At 40.2% G+C, this 26,256-nt stretch overlaps 1 protein-coding gene across 11 annotated transcripts in view; it reads right to left on the bottom strand.

The window, feature by feature from the left end:
- Hfm1 (helicase for meiosis 1) overlaps positions 1-26,256 on the bottom strand; it is a 73,142-nt gene that overhangs the window by 29,623 nt on the left and 17,263 nt on the right. For 4 of the 11 annotated variants that reach the window (XM_050155810.1, XM_050155808.1, XM_050155811.1 and 1 more), the window contains exons 13-26: positions 23,367-23,567; positions 23,194-23,282; positions 20,579-20,622; positions 20,129-20,230; positions 19,632-19,777; positions 17,382-17,476; positions 16,602-16,735; positions 13,007-13,054; positions 11,142-11,222; positions 7,733-7,824; positions 6,318-6,424; positions 6,186-6,233; positions 1,458-1,555; positions 1,249-1,380 (exon numbers count right to left, since the gene is read on the bottom strand). In XM_050155810.1, coding sequence (XP_050011767.1) covers positions 1,249-1,380; positions 1,458-1,555; positions 6,186-6,233; positions 6,318-6,424; positions 7,733-7,824; positions 11,142-11,222; positions 13,007-13,054; positions 16,602-16,735; positions 17,382-17,476; positions 19,632-19,777; positions 20,129-20,230; positions 20,579-20,622; positions 23,194-23,282; positions 23,367-23,567 — 1,417 coding nt within the window. Of the gene's footprint in view, positions 1-1,248; positions 1,381-1,457; positions 1,556-6,185; positions 6,234-6,317; positions 6,425-7,732; positions 7,825-11,141; positions 11,223-11,441; positions 11,842-13,006; positions 13,055-16,601; positions 16,736-17,381; positions 17,477-19,631; positions 19,778-20,128; positions 20,231-20,578; positions 20,623-23,193; positions 23,283-23,366; positions 23,568-26,256 lie in introns of those variants that run through there. The other 7 variants (XR_007594244.1, XR_007594245.1, XR_007594246.1 and 4 more) reach the window with 7 other exon arrangements.

A 26,256-nucleotide genomic window follows, 5' to 3' on the forward strand; every position in this document is an offset into this window, starting at 1 on the left:
CACCACAATGCCCAGCTCTTCTGTTGGTTCTGAGACAGGGGTCTCACGAATTAATAGTCCAGGCCATCCTTAAACTAACTTATAACCAGCGCTGGCCTTGAACTCCTGTATCCTTGGCCTCCACATCTTGAATGCCAGGATTATAGGCGTGCACCACCACACACAGCTTCCATTATATAATTTCCATTTTTAATCTTCCCAAGACACATATACAATCACAAAACCAATGAGGCTGTCAATCTTGGAATAATAATAACTCTTTTTGAAATATTACTTATTTAGGAAGTAGGGTCACAAAGTCAAGGTAAGAAACTGGGAAACAGCAGAATTCTTCAGTCTGATCCAGCTTTTATGACAAGCACATTGTAGCATTTTACAGCACACCCTACACTGGGTTCTAACAGAAACAGAGTAACCTCCTGTCTGCAGAAACACTAAGATGGGCACTATATCCTGCTGTTTCTGAAAACAGAAAAAAAAATCAACTAAATGGCATAATTTTCTAGACTATACAAGACCTGGGTTTGTTCTTGAAAGTTTTGTATCTTGTCACTAAGGATACAGTAAATTATTACTCAGAAGTGAGAGATAATGTCATAAATTACCTAATCATTAAAACACAGTGCACTGTCAATAGAAGAACAAGATTAGATTTCTCATGTATTTTTGCATTTAATTAGTTTCTCTCTCTCTCTCTCTCTCTCTCTCTCTCTCTCTCTCTCTCTCTATCTATCTATCTCTCTTGGTTTTTCAAGACAGGGTTTATGGTTTATATGTGTAGCTTTGTCTGTCCTGGAACTCACTTTGTAGACCAGGCTGGCCTTGAACTCACTGAGATCCACCTGCCTGTGCTGGGATTAAAGGCCTGTACCACCACCCAGCATAATTGACTGTTTTGCATTCGCTTACTTGTGTGTGTGTGTGTGTGTGTGTGTGTGTGTGTGTGTGTGTGTGTGTGAAACACAGAGGCTGAGGCAGAGAAGCAGGCTCTCCTTGCACCATGAGCTCTGGAGGACGGCACTCAGGTCGCCAGGCTTGGGAGCAAGCACCTTTGACCATAAAGCCATCTCACCAGCTCTCATTGGTAATCATTTAAGCAAGAACAAATAACGTTCTAGTTTTCAAATATAAGCACAGTACTTTATACAGGCATGTTTTCCTTAAGTTCTATAACCATCATAAAGTAATAGTAAAATATAGAAGAAACTGCAGACAATGACAAACAGCCTGTCTGTCTTGAGTACCTACCGATTTTATCCAGCTGTTTAGATACATGTCGAGAGTTTTCCCAAAGCTTACACTTAAAGCATTTAGCTAAAATCACACTGTTTAAAAGCACAGCAAACTTCTTTTCCTGGGAAGCCACAAAATCTGACAACCCTAAAAAAAATTCCAATATTAAATATACTATATTAATTTACTGAGAAAAATGAAAATCTATTAATGATCTAACATACATCTTACAATTCGTGAGCCACTTCTGAAAATCTTCGAGGTATCTTGTGTCAAAGTAAAATCTTGTATAGGAATGCATCCCAGCTGAGCCTGTATGAGACTGGGGAGAACACAGTTCATTATTTCCTTTGAGAGGTTACTGCACAGGACTCGGCATGACTGCTGAAGCGTTCCTCAGGACTTCGCTCTGCTTTGATTTGTATGGTGCTCTGGGATTCTGTTTATGTCACTACGTTGGAGGTCACTCTTGACTTCCCTTTCCCAACCTCACAAAATTCAGTTCTTGTTATCTTCTCACACTTTTTATTCAGCCAATTTCTCACTGTCTCAAAAATTTAAAGTATTTAGCAAAAGATGAATGAAGTACTGGAAGAGGTGTTTTCAACACTGCGGGAATGTCCTTGTAAAGCTATCTACAGACACAAATGCAGGATATGAGTAAAATTAATGGTATAAACTACTTCTAAAGTAGAATTTACATTTAATGACAGTACTTCATTAATAAGTAGAACATTTCAAAATCATGTTTTCCTGCTAGAAACCATATCGAAACTGGCAACAATAAAGCAGGGGTAGGAGGGAGGGGGGTTTCTATGAATTTGAGGCCAGTCAGGTCTACGCAGCAAGCTCCAAGATGTCCAGGGCTACACAGACAGACTGTCTCAGAAGAAAAATTTAAACAGTAATGTTATAGGAGTTTACTTTCCTGTGTTGTCTTCAGTAGAAAGAGAAATCTCACACTCTCTGCCATCTCAAGTAATGGAGGCGCATGGCAATTAAGTAACGACTACCTCGATAAAGTGTTGATTCAGAGAGGACTAGCTTCAACGTACCAGACCGATGGTTCCAGTACAAATGGCTAGAATTCGTCAGTCTAGGTGTCATGCCATCTCCTAGAACCACTGAACCCAATACCCAAGCTCAAGAAAGCAGCTAGTGCTGACGAGGGAAGGCGCAGTAGCCAGAGCCGTGCACAGGGAGGGCGGACAACATCCAGGAATAGCAGAATTAGCATCCACTTGAACAGATCTGAAATCCACTAAAGCAGGGATAAGGAAGCCATGAAAGTGGTAAAACCAGACACCAGCATCTACTGAATGCATTATACAAACTCTGAATTAGGAGAAGACTAATCCCACCATACACACTCTTTCCTTGCCTATACTCAAGTAAGATGCACAAAAGTAGAATAATATATATATATATTATATATATACATATTTTATATGGGTGAAACTAATTGTGAAGTCACCAACTTTTTAAATTAGTTAATTAATTTTAAAAAACTATCTTTTGTCATTTTACATACTAATCCCAGTTCCCACTCCCTCCCTTCCTCCTGCACCCTCTACTTTCTCCCCTACCCCCACCCACTTCTGAGAGAGGGTAAGGTTTCCCATGGGAAAAATCACCAACTTTTTAGTTCATTGCCTCAAACAAAAGAATATATTATCTAACTTAATATAAAAGAATATATTATCTAACTTAATATAAAAGAATATGTTGTCTAACTTAAGGCAGGGTTGGTGGAAGCACTTCAAATACAAATAAAGCATTCTACAGATGTCTGTGGGAAGAAATCTTGATTTGACTTAGTAACTGATGAAACAGAGCACACTGGGAAAACCCACCAATTCAGTTGTGGCTTACTTTCCCACACAGCCACATTCCTGGCCAAGTCACTGCTTATCAGAATGTCATATGGGTCATATGATTTCTAAGATCTCTGAAGCTGTTTGAATTGTTGCAGAAATACAGTTAATAATCCACATTAACTTTAGTTCCAAGCCATAGATCTGCATGAATAATTGCAGAGAGAAGGCTGTTTTCTGAATATCTGGGAGATAAAATTGACTAAGAGGTTGAAAAGTACCTAAGAAAGAATGACCTCCTGTAGCTAAAGAAGAAAAAATTCCCGAGTTAATTGGCTTCACTGAGTTAAGTTAAAAAATCATTTTACTGACCAGGCATGGTGGTGCACAGCTTTTATTCTAGCACTTGGGAGGCTGAGGCAGGCAGCTCTCTGTAGGTACAAGACCAATCTAAACTAAATAGCAAGTTCCAGGACAGCCAAGGCTACGTGGAGAGACTCAGTCTTAAAACAAAAAGAAAAGCCAAAGACAAACAAAAAGCTTTTTACCTTGAATACATCATTTAAATCAAAATACCTAAGTGCCAATGCCTAAATGCCCAGGAAATCACTTTTAATAGCAGAAAAGTAGCCGGGCGATGGTGGCGCACGCCTTTAATCCCAGCACTCGGGAGGCAGAGCCAGGCGGATCTCTGTGAGTTCGAGACCAGCCTGGTCTACCGAGCTAGTTCCAGGACAGGCTCCAAAGCCACAGAGAAACCCTGTCTCGAAAAACCAAAAAAAAAAAAAAAAGCAGAAAAGTAAATCTCTGCATTTGTAATTACAAACTGGGCAAAAGCCAGAGGTAACAGCGCACCTTAGTTACAAACTCCCCATCTCGACAGAAGGCAGAGGTCACAGCAAACCTTAGTTATAAACTCCCCATCTCGACAGAAGGCACAGGTCACAGCAAACCTTAGTTATAAACTCCCCATCTCGACAGAAGGGTCATCCAGTCAGCCATGCACCATGCACTACATTTCTCTCCTAGAATCCCATTCCCATTGAGCCGGCTGCGCTAGCTGTGCTCTGATGCTGCCCATCCTCACGCATGCTTCATGCACACTCACTGGAGACCTTGATGAACAAAAGCACATGTCTTTCTACTGTCTCCTTTCCCTCAGCAGAACAGCTTGTCAGCAAGAGATTTGTCTAATTACATTTTTTCTTTCATTTATTTCCTTATATCTCTGTCTTTCCTCCCCTTCTTTTCTCCCCCTTCTCTTCCCTTCCACAATAGTGGGGCTGAGGGTAGGGCCTTGGCATACCTAGGCAAGCACTCTACCACTCAGTTACATCCCCAGACTCACAGTTTATTTTAACTAAAGTCTGAATGTTCTTGGAAAATTCACATATAAATTCTGACTTCTTATTTTTCTATAAACACATTATTTTTTAAAAATAAAAGAAAATACATTTTAAAACGGAAGAATCTGGGCATGATAGCTCCTACCAGCCATCCTGGCACACAGGAGGCTGCAGACTGAAGTCTCTGTCCTGCCCAGCCCCACGGCCATTCAGTCCCAAAGAAGCACACAGAGGCTTATATTAATTATAAACTGTTTGGACTGTTAGTTCAGGATTCTTATTAATCAGCTCTTACAACCTAATTAACACTACTGGTTTAAAATGTTTTGCATTGGATTGAATGTTTTTATATTGTATACAAATTTTGTATATTGATATCTATTTGAGATTAATTTTGTTAGAACATACTGTACATATATTTCTACTCTTGTTCAAGGCATTGTACCTATATATTTCATATAACAATGTAATGCAAATTCCTAGTCTTTGAAAGTTATTATTACCAACTGTTTGGGATAACAAGGAAATGCAGGTTAGTAATTAGTCACCTATTATAATTGAACTTACAGTCACATTAGGTATGTTTTCAAGATCAAACAAAGATATATTTTAGATAGACAGGTCATCTTCAAATACTTCTACGGATCTACAGAATATGGCATTTAAGAGGTTTTGATAACCTAGGGTCCTTTTTTTATGACAATGAGACATGTTTGCTCCTGGCAGCACCAATCTACGTCAGTTAAGATAATGGGCATCAAAGATGGAGTTTACTTTCTTTGTGGTAAAAGTAAGCCACTGGGCAAGAAAATGTCCCTACCTCAACTGTTGACAGTATGCTGACCTAATCAGACAAGCAGGACACAAAAGAAAGTGACTGCCAAACATTGTAAAGACAAGGAGGGATATCCTGCTTCACAGAAAAGTCTGTCGAATATGCAAGGCCTGTAGGCTGAAGATGGAGCCAACATTTCAGAGAAACTTTGGGTGACTGTCCAGGCAGCCAGCTGTTTCTGTCATTACTTCACATTTTTTGGAAGTCGCTTGCTTGCAGTTCCTGCTTACTCAGTATTATTTCCTTCTTGGGTCTCCGAGGGGGTTGACTAAATAGTTATTAGGCACAAGACTTTGGACTCACAAGACAGGATAAATGGAGTATTTCTGTGAGTCTTTCAGATGCAAATGGACTAGACATGTTGATGTAGTTATTGCCTATATATATTGTATATAGTTACTGTACTTATTGTATATAATCCTTTATGTTATTATAGCCTTCTTTTTATTTTAGACAGAAAGAGGAAATGTACTTCATTTCATTTGTATTTTAATGATAAAGCTTTCCTGAGAATCAGAAAAGTAAAACAGCCACAGGTTTTGGTCGCAGACACCTCTAATCTACGTAGCCACTCTAGCTTGCCACAGAAACCAGTAAGTAGTGGTGCACGCCCTTAGTCCCAGAACTAGAGAGGATTATAAAACGGAGGAGACAGCCCTCCAGTCTCAGTCTCATCTGAGGTTCCTGGAGGCAGGATCGCCATTTTGGACTGGGGTAGAGGTAAGAGCCAGTAGCTGGCTGTTTTGCTTTTCTGACCTTCAGGTTGAACCCCAATTTCTGTCTCTGAGTTTTTATTAACTGCGCTACATTAGGCTATGGTAGAAAACTGAGTTTTGAGACGAGCTGGAACTAATGGAGACTTTGTCTCAAAAAAAAAAAATGGGGGAGGAGAGGAGAAAAACCCTCATACATATGAAATATGAACAATATTTTAGGATACTAGAAAATTTTCGTTACCAATTTACTTTCATCTCTCTTGTTTTAATTCTCCCTTCCATTGGAAATCTGCAAATAAAAACACACAGAGAGCTTTTGTTATTTAACTGAACAGAGCCTCTGAAGTTTCATCCAGTCTGTGTGACTTCATACCTGATGGTGATCCGGTTCGGGTCTTTGTTTAAAGTGTTCAGTGCTCTCTTCTCGCTTGTCCTCAGCTGCACGTCCAGGAACTCATTGCAGCTGGCTATCATCGAAATCTATGGTTTAAGTATTTGCCAATTTAAAAAAATTTCATTTTAAACTTTTTTCTTAGCCCCTTTCTCTGAATTTCCTTATTTTTCATGCTGCCCAGGGGCACCCTAGGTTTATTCATTAGCAAAGCAGAATTGAAAAGACGGCTTTATATATCTTACCTCTTCAAGAACTGAATCACTACCAAACACTTAGAAGCTTCTAAATGCTAGACATTAGCATATAATGTGAGCAGCATCAGGATGGCATCTGACAGATTACAACGCTGAACGAGATCGGCCGGGTCCTACGTGGTGCAGAGGGAGGCACGCAGAGCGGGCTGCTCTCCTCGCTGCTGCTCTCTGCACCCTCCCGTAGCCGGCAAACCGCCATCCTGATAATTTAGTGCCGGAAAGAGGCTTCACAGGCGGAGAGATTTGGATTTGTAGACTGGTAGTGGGAGATGGGGCTACACGCTCTAAACCTCTCACATGATAAAATCAGCCAGATGGTGCTGACACTGAATACTTGTTAATCTTGAATCTTCTTAGAGAAGAAGAATATTTACCCAAAAATACAAACCTTTTACTTCATCAAAGCTTGCTCACATGGCTCCTAACAATAAACAGATTTCTTACTGTGCAGTCTTTAATATAATAACCTTATTGTGGTAACCAATTGATAATTAAAATAGAAAAGCATGGTTTAGGACTGAGAACAAATATCTCTTCTACCAGTCCTGTCCTCTATGCTCAGGTCTCCAGCAACAGGGAAGGACCCAGTAGAATGCCCGTCTGTCCTCTACGGTAGCTGCAAGCCTGGTCCTGCTGACTTGTAAGCACAATCTCTTTCTTGGTCTCTTTCTCCAGAATCTGCTCTTTTTCCTGGGCCATCACCATGCAATTTCCACTGCTACTGCTGCACTCAGGCAGATGACTGCAGACACGGGCAGCACAGCGACACGCTCTCCTGCTAGGAGTCACAGCCATTCCCTCACGGCAGATTTGCTAGTGTGCCCTGTCATACTCTCATGGAGTCTGTATCACACACCACATGTGGAAGGTAATCCTCATTACCAAGTCAATTTTAAGTTGCAGAATAGTAGCCACACCTATTTGTATATAAATTTTCTTAACTTTGATAAGAAACACAAATAACAATATAATGTATTCTTAGGAATTATATTCCTTAACTCAGAATCAAACGGAAAAATAACCATTTAAATCATTTTTCCTTTCTGCTCATTCAATTTTAAACTATAGGAGATATATAAATCAGTTGTGTCTCCAATATTACTTTTATTCTACAATTATTAACTTCTAATGAAAACTTACTAAATCTGATAAAGTTTCCTTTCCACTGATTGTACAAAACTTCTTCACTGTCTCGAATGTAATATAGTACCAAGCCATTAGTCTTCCTGCCTCTGTTAGGAAAGACGGAAAGACAAACATTTTCACATTAGCTGAACAACTTGCTTTTTAAGAAATCAGTTGTTGTAGGGGGCTGTTTGTTCATCCCGGCTGCCCAGAACCAAAATAATCACACAGAAACTGTATTAATTAAATCACTGCTTAACCCATTAGCTCTAGCTTCTTATTGGCTAACTCTTACATATTAATTTAACCCATTTCTATTGATCCGTGTATTGCCATGTGGCTGTGGCTTACAGGCTAAAGTTCCATCTGGCTCAGGCGGGGCTCCATGGCTTCTCTCTGACCCCACCTTCTCTCTCCCAGCATTCACCTTAGTTTTCCCCACACAGCTCTGTTTTCTTATAGCTCTGCTGTAGGCCCAAATCAGTTTCTTTATTTATCACTGGTGATCACAGCATACCGAGGGAAATCCCACATCAACCAGTTAAACAAGTATTTCCTTAACACCTACTTAATGGGCGCTGTGTGCTTGTAATGACCCCTGTGTTGCATGAATTCTAACTGGTATTAATAATAAAAACTCAGAGTCAGCTAGGGGTAAAAGCTGAAGGACAGAGAAGTAGAGCTGCAGCTACTAGAGTTCTTACCTCTATCAATGCTCAGACAGAAGTGATCCTGTCCTCAGACTGCCTCCTCAGACTGCTCTGAGCTTCTGTCTCCTCCCACCTTATATTCCTCTCTCTGCCCAGCCATCTCACTCCTGTCTTCACCTCCCTAGTGCTGGGATTAAAGGCATGGAATCCCAAGTGCTGGGATCACCCTTGTTTGAGCTCTGTTTCTCTTTTACACATATTCAATCTCGTGCAGCCCAGGGTGGCCTTGAACTCAGGAGATCCCGCAGCCTCTGCTTCTCGAATGCTGGGATTAAAGGTGTGTGCATGCCATCAGTACCTGACCTCTATGGCATCTAGTGGTTTAGTTCTGCACTCTGATCTTCAGGAAAGCTTTATTTATTATAGCATAAACAAAATATCACTACACCCCTGAGCGAAGATACCCTCAAAAATGTAGAAAACACAATCTATGACCCTTACAGGTTGGCTGAAGATATAACCACAGGTAAGACAGAGAACAAAATCCAGGTCTGTATGAGATAACCTAATAGGAAATATGAGTTTTAAGCAGGATTTTTAAAGTGATTAATATGACCTGGCAGAGAGGAAACAAAGCCATTATCTTAGGGAGAATCAAGATTTATCAAACCAGAGGAATGAAGACGACTATCTGTGGCTGCTTTAGAAAGGGCTATGGCTTGATGATCATCATGAGCTCCGGGCAGCTGGCCTGGCCTGAGTCTCCATTTAGTACATGGCAGAAGATCATGCACACATTTCTTAATATACTGAGTGACAAAAGTACATACCTCAAAACTTGTTTGTAGTGCCTAATGCTTGGTAAATGTTGCCTAATTTTTAAAATTAAGAAATGACAGATAATAAACTAGAGGGGCCATAAGGAGCTTTTATGGCCATTTAAAGGAGTTCAAAATTTGGATCAGATTTGTAAAATAACAGGATTACTTACAATTCTTGAGCAATATTTTTAGTTAAATTGGAGCTTCAGAATAAGTTGTTTTGGAAATAAAACAGTAGGGAGGTTAGGAGGAGGGGATGAATGCAGCAGGGAAGAGGAACTGACAGCATGAAATAAATCTAATTATTAGTTGTTCAGAAGATCTCAAAGAATCCAGTCCTTACAAACATGCAGAAAGGAGCTGGGAAAAGTAGCAGCATACTTGGCTTCAAGGAAACGGTTACGAGTGTATGTGAGCCACAGGTTTCAAGGGAACGGTTAGGAGTGTATGTGAGCCATAGGTTTTCCTGAAGAAGGGAATTTTTGGCATGTCAACAAAGTGACATTCTGTTCATGTGTTGCTTTCATTGGCTAATGAATAAAGAAACTGCTTTGGGCCTGATGGGGCAGAACTTAGGTAGGTGGAGAAGACAGAACTGAATGCTGGGAAGAAGAACAGAGTCAGAGAGACACCATGGATCATCTGCCTGAGACAGACGCTGGTTAGAATCTTTCCAGTAAGCCACAGTCACATGGCGATACACAGATTAATAGAAATGTGTTAAATTAAGGTGTAATAATTAGCCAATAAGAAACTAGAGCTAATGGGCCAAGCAGTGTTTTAATGGATACAGTTTCTGTGTGGTTATTTTGGGTGTAAGCTAGTTGGGCGGGCAGGACAAACAAGGGGGCTCTCTCCCTTGTAACAGAAAGGTTTAAAACACAAGGCTGAGACTTGGCAGCAAACTGTTTTAGACTAACTTTACACTGACTATAAATGAAGCATGATACAAACTCCACATTTCTAGGAAATGGCCACAAATACGTAAAATATTTATTAAAAATAGAAGGATAAATGCCAAAAGTAAATAGATTTTGAATTTTATAAAAAAAAATTCCATACACTTTTCCTTACAATGATTAATTTGAATAATAAAGTCAGTATTTTCCTCCAAAATCATTTCTAGATGTAAATCCTAAAAACTGTGAAACACTTCCCCTCATTCTTTTCCTTAAATACTGAACAAAACTAAGCTGAGAACAAAAGAGAAAGGCTGAGAGGAGACAGAGAGGGGGAGAGAGAGCTCAGGAACACGTGGTGTCTTGGCACACTGAAGGCTTTAAAGGGAGACACAGCCTGTGCGAGAAGGGCTTGTAACGTTCCCATAAAATAGGCATGACCTCCTGGAGCCTCCCCCTTTTCAAAATATTGAAAGTCTTTCTTTTCCATAATTTAACTATTTTATAAGAGAATAAAATTTTGTACATATAAAACATTGTGTAACATACAACAGTCTCAGATCTGGGGTATTTTAAGGCTGTGTGTAAGTGTGTCATGGGGTGACATCATGAGCCGTGCAAAGTACATGTGTGTCTTTAGAAGCAAGGCTGCAGTGAACTCACACAGTGCACCTTAGGCAAGCACTGCCAGAAACAGAGAGGTCCTGCCTTGTGCCTGCAGGACAAAGGCCACAGAGAGTGAGAAAGGCTGGAGTTACTGGGTCTCCCAACATGGGGCACGGAGCTCAAAGATGCTCTGTCAACAAACCTGTGATGGGAAAGGCGATGCCCCTCAGATAATCCATGGCTGTGCACTCAAGGGGCAGAGGAATGTATTAGTTACAGCTGGCCTACAGACTTCAAATCATCAGCTGAGAGTCACCAGAATCAGTGAGCTCAATCCTGTGTCAAGAAGTTGTAGTTTCAAAAGGAACTTACAGCTAAAAATAATGATAGTCTATTTACTGTTGTCTAAAGTTAGCATTAAACTCAATGACATCATAAGGAAAAATACCTGTTGGTTTGAAATAAGCATCTTCATCCATCTTTATTAAGTCCAGTGATGATAAATCTTTCAGATTCTTCAAACACAATTCTGTTCAATTATAGAAAACACATTTTAAGTTTAGTAAAATAAGGAAGACATGAAAATAGAATTTACTATTAAATATGTATGCTATAGCATAACTGCTCTGGAAGAGCTGAAGTCTTTTAAAAAGAAAAAAAAAACCCTTGAAATATATGTAAGAAAAACTTGGTTGTAATTCTTAGAGGCTACTGACCAAGAATCATAATCATTTAGGAAGTAGCCTACCCTGTGGCGCTGTCCATCCGGAGACTTGAGGCAGACTCCAAGGGAACTGTCAGAAAACACTATGCCCAGCATCCTTCGAAGGATGACTGAGACATCTCAGAACGGCTACCCTGACATCCCACACAGAGTCGCAGAGCAGCTCTGTCCTCAGAGACGTTCCAGAACCTTCATTCCAGAGACTACTCCATGTCTGAGGGAAGAGACTTCACACAGAGAGGCCAAGAAGAGTCTAAGCATGCACAGCAGGGCATGTTCTCCCATGCTTATCAACATGGATGACGGCTGTTTACTCAGTCATGTGACATCACAGATGTCCACTTCTTTCATCAGACAGCAAAAGAGGACAATTTTCCCCAGGTCTGGCGGTCTTCACTTTCAGAGGCTCCCAGGACATGCAAAACTTTGATTAAAAAATTTATTATGTTTCAACCTTTTGTTATAGGGAAATTGTCCATGGGCTTTGCAATGAATGAGAAATAAAAACTATTTTCCTCTCCTATAACTATATCTTTTTATTAATGTATACAATACATACTCCTCTATACAGACAACTCACTGTATCAACTGATAATGGAAATAAAGGCAAATATTAACAGTGATTTGCTAACTTAACAGAAAATTAGTTATCAAAACAGAGAAAGATATAATTTTACCTATCTGATTTCTTATGTGCAATTATCATTATCATTAATGTATTATTTAATTTTAAATTTTCAACTACAAAATGGTGCCAGAGAATTAAAGAACTACTTAATAAACATTTTCATAGCAGCATGATAAGTACACGTGACTCCTGCCATGTTAAATGCCGTGCTTGCTCTTCTCTACTGCTGAGACAGGGTCTCACCAGGCAGGCCTGTCTGTCTGGAGCTCACGCCTGCCGTCCTCCTCCTGCACCGTTTCGAGCACTAGGATTACAAGTATACGCACCACACCAGCAACGTGTTTATTCTTCAAGTGAGACAGTTTACTATTTATCCTTACCTCTGCATTTTTATTTTTATATACAAATATTCAGAGAACAAATTTAAATTAATATTTTAGTAGATCAAAAATTTATTGCTTTTACTGAAAGTATTAACACAATGAAGACACATTAATATTTAATTATAAGTGCTTATTGAATTTTTATAGTTAAAGATAGATAACAAAATATTAAAGTAAAATTTCAAAAAGTTGAAATTTGAAAAGGAAATATTGCACAGATTTGGATGAGAACTCCACAATAAATCTAGGATTATATTTTAAATTAAAATTAAGGTTAGAAAGAAAAATGAAGTGTTTATTAGCAATGTTTTCAAAGATCAGGATAATTTTAATGACAAAACCCAAATAAGCCAAGTTAATATATTATATATATGAGCAGATATTCTAACAGAATTTTTCAATAAATATAGAAAAGCTACACATGCCAAGTTTATGATGGAAAATAAACAACTCAACATTTTTTATCCAGATAAGTAAACTTTTAAAAGTAATTTACATATCTGTATTTCTTTAGTAACTGACATTTTTCCCAAAAATTTATATAATATATAGAGATAATAGAAGGAAATATATCTAACCTTGTAATTTCGCTTCGATTCCATCTTTGCTCAATCCAGATACAAAACCTGTATAAGTCATGAAACTTTATTTTAAAAAATGATATGTATTTAATTAATCTTTATAGGTTCAATTTAAACTTCACATAAAGAAGAGCATCTACACTTCATATAGACTAATTACAATCTAACAAGCTCAGAGAGGCTCAACTATTCATAGAACACAACTACTATTTTGAAATCTTTTCAATATCAATTGGCTTTATTTTGTTTTTTAAAACTGTATTAAGTAATCATAAATACAATATTTCAACAAAAACATGTAGAGTCAGTTTTAAAGATTTAATTATGTGCATGTGTATTTGTGTGTGGGTAAGTACACTTGAGGCAAGTGTACATCAAAATCTGGAAATGATCTATTTCCATCCACAAAACAGTTGACTGAACTGTGAGATACTGATACAACTGGGGTTATAATAACAAAATTATTACCAAGAGACTCAATTATATGAAGTAATCTCATGAATACTATGAATTTAAGGAAACTGAAGACATGCTGGGCAGTGGTGCACGCCTTTAATCCCAGCACTCAGGAGGCAGAGGCAGGTGGATCTCTGTGAGTTTGAGGCCAGCCTGGTCTACAAAGCAAGTTCCAGGACAGCCAGAGCTGTTACATGGAGAAACTCTGAATTGAAAAAGAAAAAAAAGAAAGGAAGAAAATAAGGAAGGAAGGCAGAAAGGAAGGAAGGAAGATAATAAGGGAAAAAAAACAAATATTCTATATACTGAGCTGGACTGTGATTATATGTCAGTGTCTGTGTCTATATGTGTATACTTTAATTGACTTCCATGCCTAATATTTGTGCCCTTTACTGTGATAATGCAACATAAAAATCACTATAAAATGAAGTGCTCATGAGAAGAAGGAAGTGCAGGTAAGACACAAATGAACCCGGGGTGACACGGATGAAAAGATCTAAGATAAACCCTGCAGGGGTTGTGGGAACACAGTGCTCTCAGCCACTGCTCACAACCATGTAACCTCTTAAGGACAGCAGTTTAGCAACAGCTATTACATTTTAAAATGCATGTACCTGCTGATCTAGAAACTTCATTTCCAAGAATTTAGCATGCAAACGAATTTACACATGTGAAAATGCATTGTTAATAATAGCAGACAAGTTTTCAGATGAACATGTTCCCCAACTATAACAGCTTAGAAATGACACATGGGGCTGTTGAGAGCTCAGAGGGTCTGAGTTTGTTCCCAGCACCCACATCAGCAGCTCACAACTGCCTGTAACTCTAGCTCCAGGGGATCTAATGTCCTGGGCTTTGTGGGCACGTGCACTCATGAGCACACACAACCCATGCCCAATACACAAACGTAGAAATAATACACAAATAACAAGGAATGCTATTAGCTATTTTTAAAAGCTTCCAAGTCAGTGTGGAAGTTTCTCAAAAAAAGGGGTGGTAGGCTAGAGAAATGTCCTCAGCTAGGAAAGCTTGCTGGCTGGGCGGTGGTGGTGCACACCTTCAATCCCAGCACCTGGGAGGCAGAGGCAGGAGGATCTCTGTGAATTTAAGGCCAGTCTGGTCTACAGAGCGAGTTCCAGGACAGCCAGGGCTACACAGGGAAACAGAAACAAACTAAAACAACAAAAAAGAAGGCTTGCTGTTCAGTCGTGAGTACTGGAATTCGGATCCCAGTATCTACAGGACAAGCTGAGCATCCTCCACAAGCCCATAAACACACCTCCAAGGGGGTGGGGCAGAGGATGACCCAGCTGAGACAACATGAGCTGCAGGTTAAGCTAGAGAGAGTAGCAGAGGAGGACTTCGGAGGCTCTCTTCTACCTGGAAAACTCACCCCACCCACCTGTACATGAGCACTCACACAGACACAAACACACAAAAATATGTAAGTAGAAGAAACAAATCTTTAGATATTTAAGAAACAAGCAGAACAGAGTTAGGTTATGACCCAGTTTTACCATTCCTAGGTAATACACAAAAGACCCTTAGCCAACATACTACACAGAGACACATGCTTGTCCATGTACATTGCTGTGTTCATCACAACACAAAGAAACGGAATGTTCATCAACAGATGAATGGATAAAGAAAGTACAGTAATCCATACGCTGCGTTTTTCTGCCCATAAAGAGAAATGAAATCATGACATCTGCAGGAAAATGGATGGAGCTGGAGACACTATGCTAAGTGAAGTAAGCCCAGCTCAGAAAGCCCAAGACTACATTTATATCATGTGCGTGTGTGTCTATCCTAATTCGAGTGTGTGTGTGTGTGTGTGTGATGATGGTAGACCATGAGAGGAGAGCTCTTAGCATGGTGGGAGAAGGTGAAGGATCAGGTGACCTCTCAGCACCAGGTGGAGGTGGAGACAGGGAGAGCAGTGTGAGGGAAGAAGAGAAAGAAAGCTCGATGGCTCCTAGAGGAGCCCCACTTTATACGCTGGTCTAAAAGCCAACTGATCGGAAAGCCTCCAAGACATGTGGGGGGAACTACAAAGAGCAGTGCAGACCAGAGAATAATCCACAGACCATGGCAGTGGCACACAGCTCTGAATGTTGAGCAGCTAAGACAGGAGATTTCTGTGAGTCTCGGTTTGCCAGGTTACTAAGCAAGAACTTATCTCTTTAAAAATGTTCATAAGAATTTTGATACTCTTGCCTTCAAAAGTTGAATTCTTTAATCCTTCTTCCCTTCATGTGGCCAGGAATAATAACTTGTTTTAAAATAAGTGATAATGTGTGGCCACGGCTATAAATAAGGAAAGGCAGTTTTTATTTAGTGAGTCTGTCTTGTATTATTCATCTTGCAGGAAGAGAGATATGGGAAAAGTCCACAAGAAACAACTAAGCTTCCAACCAAGGGCTGCATGAGACAGCCTTGGGTGAGAGTCCTCAGGCCCCGCCACAGCCTTCAAACAACTGCGGCCTTGACAGGCATGTTGATGACACTGGCTGACTCTTGGCTTCTTACATGGCGCATGATAATAAATTCTGGCTGTTCCTTGAAGTTATGTTTTATGTAATTTGTTGGAAAACTAGTACAATGGGACATGGTTTGCATTAAAAAATGGAAAATAAAATTACACCTTATTTGCTTTGTGTTCTTAAAATTGAAAAATTAACAGTTACAAATTTAAAACAAGAGAGCAGCTAAATATGAAAAAGAATCAGAACTTAAAGCTTTAACTTATTTCAAATTAGTTTAGGTACTTAAGGTTTTTTCTCATTGAGTCCATTTTAAAACATTAAAAGAGCAGGTACAGCCGGGTGATGGTGGCGCACGCCTTTAATCCCAGCACTCGGGAGGCAGAGGCAGGCGGATCTCTGTGAGTTCAAGACCAGCCTGGTCTACAGAGCTAGTGCCAGGGCAGGCTCCAAAGCCACAGAGAAACCCTGTCTCGAAAAACCAAAAGACAGTGTGTTCTCATTTTCGTCCACGCCTGCCTCTGAACACATTGGGGACTGGTCACTATTTTTTCTGTTGCTTATTAGTTTCTGTAATCTATTCTTTAACAGTATGAATAAGAACCCAGACGGTCTGAAAAATGTCATTGAATTTCGAGGTCAAAGTCACGAACCGTAGTGAGACGGGTTCTTCAGAGCTCTGATGTACAGGAGGGTTGACCGGATCCAGTCCAGAGCAATGCTCACGTCTGTGATGGTATGCAGCACTATCTCTGCGTTTAAATGCTCGATCAGATGTCTGTGCAAGCTAACATGAATTTCAAAAACATACTTTTTAAACTTTAATAATATATAATATATAAAAGTTGCTACTTTAATAATTCATAAAAAGTAATTTTCAAAAATATAGAAGGAAATCTTAAAAAGTCAGTTCAATATCTTAAAAATCTGAGATTTCTCCTTATTTCATAGTTCTAGAAGATACATTTTTGTATAAGAAGTCAGCACGGTGATAGTAGTGTGGTTGTGGATTATGTCTGATTTTCCCCAAAGAGGCGCACTTACGACATACTGAAAACAGTCCCAGACACTCATATTCTCTCATTATAAAACAAAGTTTAAGGTGTGAAAATATTTCTCTTATTAAAAGTAAGTGATTACAAATTTAATACTCTTAAGTTATAAGAGAATGATAATTAGCAAGACCTTATTACCTATTAGGACTTTATAACAATGATATGTACTATTGTGTGCTAAAAACCAACACCAAATAAAACTATGTTGTCAATAAATAAAACTATTTAATTCCTTAAATGACATGCTTTATAGGTAAATTGTTAAGATTACTTCAAGAAAACAGCCTTAGAAAACTCCCCAACCAAATCCTTCCCAGGTAGTAAAGGAAACAACAAGTCCTATTAGTTTAATTTTCTTTCTGAACTGTTCTTTGTTACCTGCTCTCTACGGTGTCGTTACATGCTAACATCTGAACGTACTTCTCTCTTGTGCTTAACCGGGTCATGATAACTGCGGTAGCTGTCGTGTCAAACTGCAACAGCAGCCAAAGCACAGAGGTCAGCAAAGACTGGAACACACTACAGGGCCAACCTTTCCCCAAACTTACACTTTACACGGAATGGTTCCTGGCCTTAGCAGGCCAAAAGGACTAAAATCTGCTTCTGACCTTTAATATTTACAAAAAGTTTAATTAAAAAACCAAGAGTATAACTGCAAATTCCACTTTTGTTTCAATGGAGCATAATTTTGACAATGTTAATGTCAAATCTTGTAAGCTGAAATAAAAACTCAAGATTTAGTATAGTTTCCATATTTGCTGACGAGTCCCATGTCACAAGCTAGCACGAAGCTAAAGTCATCTGAGAAGTGGGCACCTCCACTAGGAAAACACCTCTGTAAGACTGGGCCTTAGGGAGCCGGGCGGTGGTGGCACACGCCTTTAATCCCAGCACTTGGGAGGCAGAGGCAGGCAGATCTCTGGGAGTTCGAGACCAGCCTGGTCTACAGAGCTAGTTCCAGGACAGGCTACAAAACCACAGAGAAACCCTGTCTCGAAAAACCAAAAAAAAAAAAAAAAAAAAAAAAAGACTGGGCTGTAGGCAATCCTGCAGGGCATTTTCTTATTTAGTGATTGATGTGGGAGGGTCCAGCTCCCTGTGAGTGGTGCCATCCCTGGGCAGTGGTGGTCCTGAGTTCTATAGGAAAGCAAGCTGAGAAAACCAGTAAGCAGCCCCGCTCCACAGCCTCTGCATCAGCCCCTGCCCCCAGTTCCTGCCCTGACTCCTCCTCGATGAGGGACAGTGATGGGGAAGCGTGGGCCCAATCCACCCTTTCCACACCAAGCTGCATTTGGTCATGGTGTTTTATCACAGCAATGGTAACCCTAACTAGGACACCACATAATTTGATATATTTAATTTTTCCTCTAAAATTAAAAACTTGTGTAAATAACATTTTGATACTTTGAAAAAGATATTTTTCCAGGATTTTCTTATAGCATCTAAATGAATGACTCCATTCAAGCACTTGTCAAACATATTTTGAGATAAATATTGGTAGACTTTGAACTGTAACATTTAGAGCTACAACCCTGCGATGGCCCATGTTCTGTAATGTACAATAATCCTTCACAAGGAAAAACTGCCCCCAAATGCCGGACCAGACATGCAGCATGTGCTTGTAATCTTAGTATTTAGGAGGTGAGACAGAGAGATGGCAAGTCTGAGTTCAGTGTAGGCTACACACAGAGATCCAGTTTCTAAAATAGACATAAAAATGGTAAAACATCCTTATTCAGAATAAAAATAAGATGAAAAAGCCTTTTAACATTCCTTTACCAGTAGCCAGGCAGTGGTGGCACACGCCTTTAATCCCAGCACTCGGGAGGCAGAGGCAGGTGGATCTCTGTGAGTTCGAGACCAGCCTGGTCTACAAGAGCTAGTTCCAGGACAGGCTCCAAAGCTACAGAGAAACCCTGTCTCGAAAAACCAAAACCAAAAAAAAAAAAAAAAAACCCCAACATTTCCTTTACCAGTACACTCACTCACACATCCATCCATCTACATTCAGAGAGTAGTTTAGGGGGGCTGGAGAGACGGCTCAGAGGTTGAGAGCACTGGCTGCTTTTCCAGAGGTCCTGAGTTCAATTCCCAGCAACCACATGGGTGGTTCACAACCATTAATAAATAGTTCTGATGCCCTCTTCTGGCCTGCAGGCATACATGCAGACAGAACACTGTATACATAATAAATAAACAAGCCTTGAAAAAAACAAGTAGAAAAAGACAAGATCTCCTGAGAAAACTGGGAGCATGGAGAGCAAGAGGCGGGGAGAGGCACGGAGAGGAGCAGAGAAACATGGAGATCTCAATAAAAATCAATAATAATAATAAAAACGCTGGCTTGGTTTGCAAACACCTGAGAGTGACTTGGAGGGAAACAAAGGGTCCTTCACAAGTGAGGGAGGGCAGTGATTGATAATCACTACTACAAAAACAGAGTAGTTCAGACAGGGTCGGAATAGCAAGAGCACTTAAACTCTTCTAATCTCAGTGAGGGAGTCTTGTTTATTCCTCAATTAAATCTGACTTTTTAATTACATTATTTATAAGATGCAAATTAAAAACACACACACCCCCTTCTTTGCTATACTTAGAATGTTGAAAAGAGAAAGCGATTCCCCTCACCTGAGGTCTGCCGGCTCGCCCGATCATCTGCAGGATGTCTGTCTCGCTGTACTCCTCAAACACGCCTCCAATGTAGTGCATGGTAGACTTTATAACTACCAGGTGAGCCGGCAAGTTCACTCCCATGGCAAGAGTGCTCGTGGTAACTAGCAGATTGGAGAATAATCAAGTGATAAATTTTATTATCCTAGGATGGTGTTTTATTATAAAAGATATACTGATATAAATGGAATAACTAAATTTAGAAAAAGGAATACAGGACTTTATAATCTAAAATAATAATGTACCCTAAATATAAAATAGCTAATAAGATCTTTTCAAATTGCACCATATTCAACTAAATGATAAGAATTAACTTTGCCAAGGAGGTTGGTGTGATACCTGCATTCACAGCTCTTTTTCAGTTCTTGGAAGAAATTCATCAGAACACTTAAGCTTTTCTTCTTAAGAATAATTTTCCAAAACATTTTAATATATGCAAGAAATGTTTTACTTACAAAGAACTGGGAGATCTCCAGAAGTAAACAGTTCTTCAACCAGCTTCCTATCGGACAGCTCCAACCCAGCATGGTGGTAACCGACACCATACACCACGACATCTGCAGCAGGAACACACCCATCAGCCCCACTTCACACCCATCCCAGATGGTCATAGCCGACACCATACACCACGACATCTGCAGCAGGAACACACCCGTCAGCCCCACTTCACACCCATCCCAGCATGGTGATAACAGACACCATACACCACGACATCTGCAGCAGGAACACACCCGTCAGCCACTGCTCTCACTTCGCCAGCACTGACCTGACTATCTATACTTAAACATGTTATTCAGTTATCTCTAGGTTGGAGGTGTGGTTCTGTGGTAGAATGTTTGGCCTGACACACCTGAGGGCTCCAAGTTCAGTTTCCAGAACAAAAAGAAAATTGTCTTTAAACCTACCTTTCAGTTTTGAATCCCTTATAGAATATGCAGACTTCTGTAACCTTTTAAAATATAAAATTAATAAGTTATTCCCTGTAACATTAGAAAAATCTGAAATAGTCTATTATTTTAAAAATAAATAACCTTCACAATGCCATCATCTGAAAGTTATCTTTAAACAACAAACAAACAAGAACCACAAGTTCTGACAAGATTTATTAAAGGAAAACTTTACCCATATACTTTTGACGAGTTTGTCCTGGCACGCTTCCAATAGAAAGGGAATCCTCTGAGTACTGGCAGCTACTCTACAGCAGTGGAAAGTACTGAAAGCTAGCTTTAAAGGCAGGGACCATCTCAAGGAGAAGTGGGGGGGGAATAGAAACAGAACACACTCTATAAAACACCCTAATGAATGTATACCAACAGGGAAAGCATAGAAAATCTAGCTTTCCTATCCAGAATGTATTAGCTCTTAACGTTTAAACTCACTTCTAAACCAAAAATTTAGAAAAAATTCTCTCATTTTCCCACATTTGAAAAAACCAATGCCAATGATTACTGTGTGCATGGGATCAGAACAAGAAAGCTACTCTGTAATTTGTCTAATAATGCCTGCAAGAAATAAGAAGCTTCAAGCCAGTCTTGGTGACAGCTTTGGGATGTCTTTCTGTACATTGTGAATACGTGTTGCCCCACTAGATGATAAATAAAGCTTCTTTGGCCTATGGCAAGGCAGGATAGAGTCAGGTGGGAAATCCTGGCAGAGATACAGGAGAAGAAGGGTGGAGTCTTAGAAATGCCAGCCAGCTACAGAGGAAGCAAGACATGCAGAAAATGAGGTAACAAGCCACAAATCATGTGGCAAAACATAGACTAAAAATATGGGTTAATTTAAATCTAAGAGCTAGCTAATAATAAGCCAGAGCCATCAGCCAAGAATTTAAAAGTAATCTTGAGCCTCTGAGCGGTTATTCGGGAATGGTGGGTGGGAGAGCAACCTCCAATCACAACAGAAGATGGAGGCAGAAGGACCGCAAGCACAAGCACTGCCCGTGCTGCAAAGTAAAAGCAAAGACAGGGCTGGGGAGGCTGTCAGCAATAAAGCCCGCTCAGCTTTCACAGGCTCTACTTCAATTCCAAGTGTCAAAGAGATGGGGGAAAAGGCAACTTTTAAAGCTGCTACGTCATTAGCAAGTGAAACAAAAAAACAGACAAACTTTTTATTGCATTGCATGCGTCTCTGCAAATGGCATATATTCCTAAGGACATTTCTACTATGTAAAGAAAACTAAAGAGGTTTGGTAATTTTGGAAAGGAATTCTAGGTACTCTCAAGGATGTGGATGGTTGGTAAGATTGGCTCTTGAGCACATCTAAGAAACCCCATGTTGTTTCCTATTTCCTTACTGCAGATACAAAACTATGAGGTACGATTTTCTCAGTTACGATTTTCTTTACGGATTCACAACGGAACCAAGAGTAGGCAAGAAGACATGCCGTGTTACTAGCGACATGGACTGCACTACACACAGGATCTGTAGAAACGTTGCCATGTGTGACTATCAAATTATTATAAGGTAGTTTATACTCATACTGAGACTGGTTAAGATACTGAAGCTAACTGATCCCAAGATGGTGATACATGCTGTAATTCTAGCATTCAGGAGGCTGAGGCAAGACTGCAAATTTGAGGCCAGTCAGGGCTTCATAGTCAGACTCTGTTTCCAAAGTAAAGTAAAACAAAGAATTGAAGCTGGAAGACTGAGCATGTAACCCCTGCCAGCCTGCCTGCCCATGTGAACAAAGCCCTAGGAGTCGTCTCCAATGCTGAAAATAGTCTCATGCAGAAAGGAAAGAAAAGAGAAAGCTTTATAAACTGAAGTTGAGAGAGACGGCTTGTCAGAGGTGGAAGTGGAGTGTGCAATTTATGTTTGTGTCCCTAATGTCACACTCCTTCCAATTCTGGCACTTCACTGCTGAAAACCTTCAAAGCTGAGAAAAGGAATAAAGATTAAATGTGGTGGGAGAGAGAAGAAAAGAGTCAAGAAAACTTTCCTTAAGTAATGCGGTAAGAAGAGAAAATGCTCCTATTCGAGATGCTGCGTACGGTGACAGAGAGGAGGTCTGTGGCCCCACACTACGGGAGCCTACAGCCTGCACATTTCCGTCTCCCAGGTGGATTCGACTAAGGACAGGAAGTGTTTGCCTGAGAAGACAGCGTCTATGCAAATGAATCTCCCATAGCACAACAATTCCACACATCTTCCAACACTGCTTTCAGAATCAGCCTTTGGACAAGGAGACGAGGTTCTTAGTGGCCACATCTTACTTCTGACTACAGGGGACAGCACAGCTTGAACACAGTGTGCACTCCCTACAAGCAAAGGGCTCCAAACTACCTACAACTACCCACGGCCTCTTTTCCTTAGACCTGTGCTTTTGGTGTTCATTCTCCTTTTACACTTTCTCCCCCAATCTGTAAAGCCACTACTATTTTTACTGTGCGGGTCAGAATCCTAGGCTTGAAAATATCAAGTACCCTACCCAGGGCTAAGGACGAGCCACTTTCTCATCTCCCCTAAGTGATCCCCAGAAGTACTCCCACTTCCGAGAACAAATTAAAGTGCAAACCTGAGTTTCTGTCCCATGGAGATAATAAATTTAGCGTCTTTCACAAGAACAGACGCAGCCTGCTGCACACCTTTCCTTGTTGCACAAAACTGGAAATAAATTAGTGAATTCTGTATCAATTACAGGTTAAAAACTGAACATCACACACAAACCCAGCAACTAATAATCCATACCACAAGTGTGGGCTTCTGATCGGAGTAAGTCCGTATCACACTGTACACTTTATAGTTGAGGGCTAAGTCAAACTTAAATTCCGTTTGGCTACTGCCGCAGGGAAAGCCCAGCACCACTTTCTGAAGTTTCACAGGTCTGTGGCTCTCATCCATTCTCAGACACACGGCGGGTCTCTTGCCATCCGAAAGCCACTCTGCGATCTGGGGAAACAGAAGCAATGTCTCCTGAAAGTTAAAACTAGCCTTTCACTTAGTTATTTTACTCCATATCATGCTAAGGAAATAAGTATGAGTATTTTCAAAGATATATTAACTTCAGCACTGTTTATAACAGAGAAAGGGAAATAACACTGTATTAGTAGGTTAAATAAATATATAAAAGTAAAACCACAAAAAGTAAAGAATATTTGATAACATGGGAATGTTTGTAGGTAAAACAAAACTATGTATAATGATTCCATAATGCTATGGTAAAGATGTACTTTGTACATGTTTCCAAGGGTTTATATGTTAGAAGCCTGGTCCCACTGTAGCAACAATGTAGAGAGAGAGTCTTTAAAAATAAAACCTACTGCAAGGTGATTACATCACTGTGGATGCCACCCTGAGAGAAGAGGGATGTTGGTCTTACAGAGGAAGTCCTGTTAGAAAAGGGTGAGTCTAGTTAGCTCCGGTGCTGCAGGCCCGAAATCCCAGCGATGTGTGTGGCTGTGGTAGGAAAACTATAAAATTTAAGGCCTGCCTGAGCTGCAGGGTGAGACAATGTACTAAAAAAGAATGCAGGGGATGTACATCAGGGCAGAGTACTTCCCTGGCATCCGTGAGGCTAGAGGTTCAGACCAAAGAGCAAGTCTGACCCCTGGATCTCTTTGGCTCACTACGAGCCATTTGTCACGTTACGAGGCAGCCAGGAGGGCAGTCACCAGGCTGAACAAATGAGGTCACTCAGCCTTAAAGTCTTATTTTTCCTAACTATGTGAAAAATAAGCTTCTTTTAAAAAAATCAACTGTTCAGCTTTAGGTATTTTGTTACAGCCACAGAAAACAGGCTGATACACATGTAGATATAGAAGAATATTCTATACATTTCAAGTTTATTCTTTTTATATAAGTCAAAACTGTCTGGGGCATGGTGGCATGTGCCTTTAATCCCAATATTCAGAGGCAAAGGCATAGAGACCCCTGTGAGCTCCAGGTCAGTCAGGGCTTCCCACTAAGACCCTGTTGTGAAGGTTCCTGCAGGCTGCACAGTGGAAAAGGATCCAGGTGAGGTGAGAATGAGACTCAATTCAGCCTAACTTAAGTAACTGGTGCTGGGCCAAACTTCAAGAGTCTGACATCAACTGGTTTATTTTAGCTATATTTAAGCATTGCACAGTTTTGGGGAAAAAAATCTAATAAGAATTAACTCAGTCCCAAGTGAACAAATGTTGCGGGCACAAAGGTCACTGTGCCTACAGATTGCTAGGGAAGCCGGAATGTTAAACACTGAAGCCTCTCTTCTCAGTGAGGAGACAAAACACCTGTCTTCCCTCCCAGACCGTATATCCCAGACTCTCCCTCCTTAGACCTTTATCTCTATCTCCTTGTTAACAGAACCCATCCTTAGGGGTGTCACGGTACTTTATAGCCTCCTGACCTCTCTGCTACCTTGGTCAGAGACCACACCAGATTCTAGACCCTTTAGAACCCACCCTTGTGGGCACATGCAACTCTGTACAGGAGTTTCCAAGTAGTCACACCGTAAGCTTCATTGTGCACCTGGAACTGGAATGATGGCTGCCTGGGGATCTGGAACAGGAACGATTGTTGCCCAGAAATGTTTTCCAAATTATACTGTTTCACATATGCTGACCAATAACTACCTGGCATCAGACTCCCCAAGTCTGATCCACGCTGAGGAGCCATCTGAACTGAGTTCATTCTCACCTCTTTGCAGACCACCACCTGCACTGACACCTGCACGGCCCCTCTCAAACAATAAGATAAGACATGTCTACATTGAAATTCTTTACAAAGTACACCTGGCTTCTTCCACAAAGATGGGTACTTGGCTTGGCCCTAAGGTAACACAGAAGTTACTTAGGCTATCATAAAGTACAAGTAACATCACTCATAAGGAAGGGTTTTATGGCCTAGATATAACACTCAAGATTTAGGGCAGAAGGGTCTGGGATAAGCAAAATGAATCCTGGAGAATATGGGACAGAACCTGGCTCAACAGGTAACAAAGGATCTAGTTATAAATTAGATTCTCCCCCAGCATTCCAGGAGAAACAGCTAAGCACCTCACCATGTGGGATGTCCTTCTGTATGATGTGAATGTTTTATATTGGTTAATAATAAAGAAGCCGATTTTACCAGTAGCTAAACAGAATATAGCCAGGTGAGAAATCCAAACAAAGATACAGGGAAAAAGAAGGCACAGTCTAAGAGATGCCAGTAGTCACTTGGGAAGCAAGATGTGAGGTAACAAGCCATGAACCTCAAGGTAAAATGTGGACTAATAAAAGTGGGTTAATTTAAGTTGTAAGAGCTAGTTAGTAATAAGCCTGAGCTAACAGACCAAACAGTTTGTAATTAATATTAATCCTCAGAATGGTTATTTAGGGACTGGTGGGCGGGACAGAAACCTCCAGTTACAACCTCATTCCTCGGAAGCAATAATCTGAGTGTTCAACTTTTTCTGGCTTCTCCAGTGCTTATCTGTGTGCACAGAAATTTTTGCCATCTATACTCTGTCTACCTGCTTAAAAAATTCTATGCTGTTCTTGAACATGAACAAAACCAGTTGTAATTTTAAGAAGAAACTTAAAGATAAAAAACAATATTTGCTTTTGGAAGAGACAATATAGCAACTATTTACAAAAATAGTTTCTAAGTAGTACCC

This window comes from Alexandromys fortis, unplaced genomic scaffold (assembly GCF_014885135.2).
Source record: "Alexandromys fortis isolate MF-2015 unplaced genomic scaffold, M_Fortis_MF-2015_v1.1 scaffold_87, whole genome shotgun sequence".
Taxonomy (NCBI): Eukaryota; Metazoa; Chordata; class Mammalia; order Rodentia; family Cricetidae; genus Alexandromys; species Alexandromys fortis.